Consider the following 8,646-nt stretch of genomic DNA (forward strand, 5'->3'; position numbering starts at 1 on the left):
TAATATATATATATATATATATATATATATATATATATATATATATATGAAAAAAGATCTGTTTAAGTTTACCTAAAATTATTATGTTCAATAACTCATTTTATATCAAACTTTAACGATCAAACGATTGAATTTAAAGTTTCTAATGTATATATATCAAATCTGTAAATTTTTAGAAAATTTGAAAATCATTCAATGCTTCATTTCATTAATTCAAATCAATGTACAAAATGATTTTATGATTATCCGTCAATTTGAATTAGATGAAGTGTTAAATGATTTTCAATTTTTTTTTAATTTATAGATCTGATCTATACATTAAGAACTTTTTTTTTCGTTCGTCCTTGGAGTATCCACAGCCGATAGCAGTGACTAATTTTCTCGCTATGTTGGAGGCACCTCAAAGGGTTATGCATTAAGAACTTTAAACTCAATAGTTGGATCGTTGAAATTTGATATAGATTGCGAGTAAACGGATCCCCTTCTATATATATATATATATAACCAATAATTTTGATATCGGTGATTAATATGTTGAATTTAATATTAGACTTTATTTATCTCTTAATCCAAAGTATAAGACTTAGACTAATAATCATTTAAAACTTTTAATTTAATTTTTTTTAAATAAGAGATTTTTCCTTAAATTATTTATTTTCGGATTATAAATATATTAGTTTACATTTTGATTTTTATCGTTTGTTTATGACAAATTAAAATATTGGCTTGAAAATGATTTTAATTTATCAATTCTTGTTTTTAGCGCATGTTTTTATTAATTTAAGTTTCTAAGTTTTTCTCTTTTAGTTTTTTTTTATAACATTTTTGTCAACTAACAAATTTGTAGAGAATAAAAATAAATGAATTTATTAAAGGACTAAAAAATATATTTTTATTAAAAAACTAAAAATATATATAATTTCATTTGATTAAATATATTATTTAGATGATCAATTAAAAAACTTTGAAATAAGAAAAATATAGTTTGTAGCAAATCACTTTGTCTAACTTTTTTTTTACAGAATATAGTTCAATTTAATAATAATGTGATAATTTAACTTTTACGGTCAATAAAGTGCAAATAAATATTTTATTTAAACATGACTAAAGTCAAATTGACAATTGAATGGCCATTAAAAGATATATTTATTGAGTTTGAAAGTGCACATGCAAAAAGATAAACGTGTATACTATAAAACAAAGTAAAACATTCCGGCGTTTACCAACCTATTTTTGATTTTTTTTCATTTTATTTTCTAGTGTAACAATCTAATTTTATTTTAGTTAAATCAATTAAATTGTTATATGTATACTACAAAATAAACCAATCATACGTTGTTTTTTTTACAAGTTTTTCCACCCTGTTTTGGAAATATATTTGTTATTTTAGATGAAAAAATTATTTTATTAGATTAAAATCAATTAAATTCCTATATGTATACTACGCAAGAAACATTAATACGTGGAAAAGTTTTACAAGTTATTTTTTATCCTATTCTTGAAATTCTATTTTTTTTTATGTAACGATCTTACACTAACGATGTAACTACTTGTACCGGATAATAACTAAAACTCAAAGTTTTAAGTCTACTGATAAATATGTATTATATATCATTCATGTAATAGTTAAACAATTACACAACTAAAAGTGATATAAATATAGTAAACTAGTAAAAGTAAATTATATAATATAAGTTACTAGTCAAACAACTTCTATACAACATATTACACAAAAGTAGCACCAAAAACAACAGCAACCTTGCCATCCTTTGGATAGCTATCTCAGATGCAACATCTCATACCTATTTCTGTTCTATTTTTATAGCACATATGATCATTACAATTCAAATCACATGAAAACACGTAAGGGTAAATTATAACTAATATATATATATAGGAATGTTCAAACGACACCGGTGTAACTTTTACTAAGTGTTACACCGTTTAATAACTTTATATTAAATGTGAATTTTGTAATTTCAGCCGTTAGATTGAAAATTCATATCACTTTATATGTGTATATCAAATTTTGTTAAAATTGAACAACAACTTTAGGGTAATCAAGGTGTTCATATTTTAGTATATTTTAAAATAAATATATTACGTTAAACTTGTTTTATAAGAATGAAGAATCAAATCATCTTGGATTAATATAAAATTTTGTATATATGATCTAAGAGTAAAGAACTTTCAATCTAACGATTTGATTTACAAAACTCACATTTAATATAAAGTTATTGAGCGATGTAACACTTAGTAAAAATTACACCGGTATCGTTTGAACCCTCCTCATATATATATATATATATATATATATATATATATATATATATATATATATATATATATATATATATATATATATATATATATAACATCACAACACAACCAACATATAACAACATAAGCAACTCAGTCTATTACAACACAATAGCAACTTAAAGATCACTTCATCAACAACTCACATTTTTTATCACACAACATAATTTATACAACACTACAACTACATGTGTCATCACACATTTTAGTTAGGAGATATACTACAACATAGTGTGAGCAATCTAAGTGGTTTAATCATACCAAACTAATAACACAAGGTGATCCTTTTATCTTGCTAGATCAATAACAAATTGGATATCAATTCACAACACAACCACTTGGTTTCTTAATGACACCACTTAAATAAGGAAGTTTAGTACCATTGTTAGGGTATAACAGGGTAGAATAGCTAACTATAGGCTTACCACGACATTAATTAGCTTAATTAAGTCTCTTGTAGGATTAACCCACTAGCTATCCTCTAAATACTATGCCTTTTCGATACTTGGTTAAGAACTAAATTTTCAACTTTGTACTTACTCAATTATTCGTCTTATACATGTGTGTCTCAACCTTTACCCTCACAAAGTACCAACTAAGGTCTTGGAGGAGACTTTGTCTCAACTCATTTTCCTAAAGGATCAACTTTTCAATAAGGATTTTCAACAAATAGGACTCTTAGAGTACCACAACATAATATATTCACATAATGAGACATGCAACTTTAAAAAAATTTCTCATTCGGTCTTGGGTTGATCAATACAACTCAATAACATTGTGCCTAAATTCCTAAAGCATTAATGACATTCATCATCTCAGCAACATAACAACATCTTGCACAAGGCATTTCCAACTAAACTACTCCACCAATACACAACAAATACAACACAACGTACAACTTAGTTCACTCACAACTCTCAACCATCTACCATCTTTAATCACCATTATACATCACCATACATGTAATACTCAACGTTAACCAACTTAAGACATGAAATAGATTAATTTATTTTATTCATATTCAATAGATCATCATTGACAAGTTTTCATTCAACAATTAGTGCTCGATGCCACACACTTAATGCCTATCACCATTCAGGCAGGGAACTCTCTATCTCGTCCATGTCTAATGCTACACAACTCTTCACCCGACGTGGATAAAGTAGAGGTCACTAAAACCTCACGCCTAGTGTGGCAATGTACCACACCCGACCTTGTTTCAAGTATAGATTCTTTGTCTAACTCACGTTCGATGTTGCTATATTGACGTTCAATGTCATTAAGATAAAGAGCTTTAGTTTGGCCACATTCAGTTCCACTCAACCCTAGGTTTGTGTTATCAAGTTAGAGACTTCCCATTGTTCCCATGCTCGACACCATTTACATAATTAATGTCTAACGTCATTTAAACTCGAGACGAGTCTCTTTTCTCACACTTGATGCCACCAATCTTGCACCCAGCGTGACAAGACAGATGGCTTCATGTTGAAATCACATTCGATGCCTTGAAGGAATGTTCGACACGATGAGAAATCTACAACTTTGCAAAGCGTGAATCTACCTCTAAGGACTTGAAACTTGACAACTTCCAATCATGCAACACTACAAATCAATTATATACATTACAATCAACGTATATATGTATTCAAAATCAACGTGCAACAACTAAAAATCAATTCACCATTTTCATTCTAACATGCTTCAAAATACAAAATTCCAAGTTAGATCATTCACCGTGTTACACTTTTATTGCTACAAAAATATACTTTTTATTTAATTTAAATTAATCGAATTATTTCGTAAAAATTGGACACCATATAACATTAAATGTGATTTACATCGATTGAAATTTTATACAAATAAAAAACACAAGTCGTCTAATTTTGAATTACACATAACAACTAAATTCAGGCGGTTTCGTCTTTTCTCCAACTCATAAAAACAGAGCATACAACCCTTTATTCTCATACCTCTTATTTATTATTATTATTATTAAATTTTTATTATATTATAATATTGTGCATATTTCATCTTTTCTCCAACTCAAAAAAACATGTTTCAGCAAACAACCTTTGGTTCTCATACCTTTTTATTTATTATTATTTTTTAATAATAATAATATTTTACATGTACGTGTACATGTGAGAGCACGCAGTGAATATAAATATAGTTCAGATTCTATTTTTATGATTTATATAATTTATAAAATATTAATTAATTTAACTAATTGGTATTTATTTAGTAAGTTTCAATATTTTTTTAGACACTTAATTAGTTGTTAAGGATTGATGAGTTATTAATTTTGAAAATTTAAAATTTATGTATTCATCCATTTAAAACTATAGTTGTTACAACCATGTTTGTCTAAATGACTAACTTTTTTAACTAAAAATAAAAAATTTACAATGACATTTGTAATTTATTTAAATCGAATATAATGTTAGGATAAATATGTTTAAAATTATATATGACTGGTCCAATGGGCCGAGAGATACTATGCTACGAAAAAATAAATATTCTTCAATGATTGATTGTATAATTTTTTTTGAAATTTTTATATATATTAATTTACCTTTCTTTAATTAAAAAAATTATTATAAAGCAGTAGTACGTTTCTATATTATTTTTTGCCTAGGATTGATTGTGTGATAATTATTTTAGTATTTGATTGATTATTTATTCAGTCAATATTAGATTAATTATGTTGTTGCTTCTTTTTTTTTATGAAAAGAACCATGTTATTTCTTAAAATAAAATTTTCGGATATTTTGATACCTCGTACCAAATTATTATAGTTATGTATTTTGCTTATAAATGTGTTTTTTTTTTCACTACGATTTTTCATCTTCGTCAAAGAACACCAGAACTTAACATATATTAAAAAACTGATTAAAAACACATAACTAAACTTATAATTAAGTAAATAAATTATAGATAAATAGAGACCATATAATTCTGAAAGAGAAATGCAGAATATAAGAAACAACACAGCGCAATAGTATTATTATCATTTTAAATAGTGTAATTAAAATATAATTATTATTGTTTGCATTGATTTTGAGATTTATATTAGTTTTTAACTAAATAAATAAAAAGATATTAATCGTAAAATCATTAAAAGTCTAAGAAGAATTATAAAAATTGTTAATAAATATAATTGAATTATTTATTACTAATTTTCAATTCTAATAAAAGTGACTAAATTAATACAGTTTTTTAAAATTAATTTAGAGCATAACACAGCTGTTTTGTAATCAATCAATATTGAACACCTTGCAAACAAAGCATGGTAGCCACCCCACCGGTAATGCCACGAATCCTGCTGTAAAAGCATATGCCCCATTGCGTTGAATTGAGATTCGATCCAAATTATCTGACAAGTTAACATAATAACTGGATCCAACCAAAAAAAAAAAAGAGAACAAATATCTGGTTTCTGCCGGAGAAGGTAATCTTAATTTTAATTACTAGTCAATGCTACCAAATTTAATGTTCCTTCAGGAATCATCATTCACCAAAATCTGTGCCCCTTCAATGCAAAAGCAGTTCTATTATTAGTCTACCTATCTGCTCCGTCAAAAAATAAAAATAAAAATATTATACTAAACCTTACCATGTTTCAGAATGCACGACCAGGATTTGAATCATATTCACACTCCGTTAATTTCGAAATTAAGAACACTTTCAGTAAAATCGTCCCAGAGCTGACCTCCTCAGTTCAATTTCACATGTATTAAGTTAACTTTTAAATTTATATAGTGATGACACAATTGTAAGATGAAGTTTCATAGTGTAAAATTTTTGGTAGAGTCATTGAAAAATGTATTTAATGTAGCTAAATTGATTGAGCTATAGATTCCATAAATAAGTTGTAGGAGTGCACCAAAACTCTTAATCCTAGGGAGAAAAAAAGTGACATGTGTTTGGTCATCCTGGTTTCAGGCGTGGAGCACGTGACAGGTCCAATGAGAAAGGCGGCAACACATAGGTCGACTTGGATCAAAAACGTTTGATAAACTCCACCTATCCCATGTGAAGGTCTTCAGTCTCACGAGCCTTCATTACTCCAAGTTTTGTCTCAAGTGATTAACCATGGTACGGAGTATTATTAACCATAATAAAAAACACAGAGAGGTTCTCTTGATGTTATAAATGCCGGGGTTGTGGTCTTTCTTCAAGTTTGGCCCTGTGACATAGAAACACTGCATAATTCACCAAAAATGAGGTAGATGAAAGAGAGAAGAGAGATGGGAAGGAGAAGAGTGAGAGAATCGAAATCCTACACGCTTCCCTCGTCACCCTCTCACTCGTTCTCCTCCTCTTCATCCTCGGATTTCGAGTTCACCATCTCAATTTCGCCGCGAAAATCTTCCACAGCACTGTGCCCTGCGGATGAGCTGTTCTACAAGGGCCAGCTCCTCCCTCTGCACCTCTCCGAGCGCATCTCCATGGTCCGCACGCTCCTCCTCTCCTCCTCCAGCACCTCCTCCTCCGCCACCTCCACCGCCGCCCGTGACTCCACCGGCAGTAGCTCCAACGACTCCCACTCCTCCTTCACCACCGACCTCGCCCTCTTCCCGGACTGCGACTCTTCCCGCCCTAGCTCCGCCACTGACGACGCCCTCGACGATGACCTCAAACGCCTCCACAATAACCCTTCCACCAAGAAACCAAACAAGTACTTCTCCTTCTCCAGATTCTCCTCCGTTTTCCGCAAAGAAAACAACACCAAAACCGATGTCACTGCCTCTAATAATTCCTCTGTCAAGCGAATCAGCGTCACCGCCAGGGAGGTTATCAGGAAGTACATAAAAAAAGTGAAGCCCCTCTACGAGAAGCTTTCGCAGAAACAGAAAACAGAAGAATTAAGGTTAAGCGCGGAGTGTGCAAGTAGTGCTGGAACGACGTCGGTTTCGGTTTCGGTTTTGTCTCTGTTATCAAAGACGGAGAGATCCACCGCGAAACAAACGTGTGCCAAGAGAGGTGTGGGTGCGCTTTCTCACTCTTTCTCAGGAAACCTCAGATACCCGCGAAGGAGAAGCTGCGTCTCTAGTTGTCCTTCTTCAATGAGATCATCTCCAAATCATTCTGGTGTTCTTTCTCAAAAAGTGTACTGTGGAGACACTTCTTCCATGGAAGAGTTGCAGAGCGCAATCCAAGGAGCCATCGCGCATTGCAAGAACTCTTTGATTCAGAACAAAACAATGGTCAGTAACGAAATCTAAATCTAACCTAATCAAATCAAATCAATCGTGTTAATTTGGCTTCATTTTCACATGCAGTTTAGTTTAGATAATTTAGTTGTCGATGATCTGTGAATTAGTCAAGTTAATTAAATCAACGGTCATGTTCAGAAATATTTTTGTTATTATGTTTTCTTTTTTTTAATCTTGGGATGGATATCTGACGTGGGAGTGAGGTTAAAAAGCTGCATGTGACTATATTTGGAAGTTCCATTTGGATTTTGGCAGCAAGGAAAGTTGAAACTTTATTATTACCCAGTAGAGATTGAAAAATTTGAAAAGTTATGGTCTGTATAATTTAATGCAAAACAGCGACATGGCTGTGGTGCTAGTAATTGCTCTGCAATGCAAAACTTGGCAGCATGTGACTTGGAGTTTTGTTGGAGATCCATGATTCCATTTGTATTGTAACGTTATCTTCAGCTTCTCTCTGAATCCTTGCAGGATTATTTAAATACTATCATAATAATGTACAAGTATTTAATTTTCATCCTCAAAATCCAACTTGATGCGGTATACGTTAATAAAAAAAAACAATAGTACAATGGAACTTGATCTGGTCTTGCATATGCGTAAATTGAGACGAAGTTTCAGGTCTTCTCATATGATACAAGTATTTATTGTTTAAAGAAGCATGTGAGCCGAGAAGGTTCGTGCAACTCGATCTCCTTTCGATATATAGTTTGCTGAGTTGAATTTCAATTTTGATGGTGAAGATAAATCCAACAAATAATTACTTTTGCTTACTTTCCTTCTTATATCATGAATTTTATGTATCAAAAAATGTATTTTATATATTTTTTTTTAAAAACTATATTTTAACAAACCTTAAATTAACATAAGAGTATGAAATTGTAATACTAGTATCATCCCTGAAATCCTATGAAAGAACATGGAATTTACTTTAATAATGTTAAATTAATTGAACTAAACTGTACATTTAAAAATAAGAAGAAAAAATAATATAATATTCATGTGATATAAAAATAGAAATTAACATTCATAAGAAAATTTTAAAAAAAACATTATAAATAAAAAATATATAAAAATATATTTATAAAACAAGCTAACTGGTCAAATATTT

General features: G+C 30.1%; 1 protein-coding gene across 1 annotated transcript; it reads left to right on the forward strand.

Annotated features, from left to right (window-relative positions):
• Window positions 1-6,341: 6,341 nt before the first annotated feature.
• Window positions 6,342-7,997, forward strand: MAKR1 (membrane-associated kinase regulator). Its single transcript, XM_020361905.3, has one exon. The coding sequence runs from the start codon at window positions 6,549-6,551 to the stop codon at window positions 7,542-7,544; it is 996 nt and encodes a 331-aa protein (XP_020217494.1). The 5' UTR covers window positions 6,342-6,548; the 3' UTR covers window positions 7,545-7,997.
• The last annotated feature ends 649 nt before the right edge of the window (window positions 7,998-8,646 follow it).

This window comes from Cajanus cajan, chromosome 11 (genome assembly GCF_000230855.2).
Source record: "Cajanus cajan strain Asha chromosome 11, NIPB_CcT2T_4, whole genome shotgun sequence".
Taxonomy (NCBI): domain Eukaryota; kingdom Viridiplantae; phylum Streptophyta; class Magnoliopsida; order Fabales; family Fabaceae; genus Cajanus; species Cajanus cajan.

Bases quoted from the DNA above. Each gene is read 5' to 3' on its own strand.
- MAKR1 (XM_020361905.3), top strand. From the start codon at position 6,549: ATGAAAGAGAGAAGAGAGATGGGAAGGAGAAGAGTGAGAGAATCGAAA.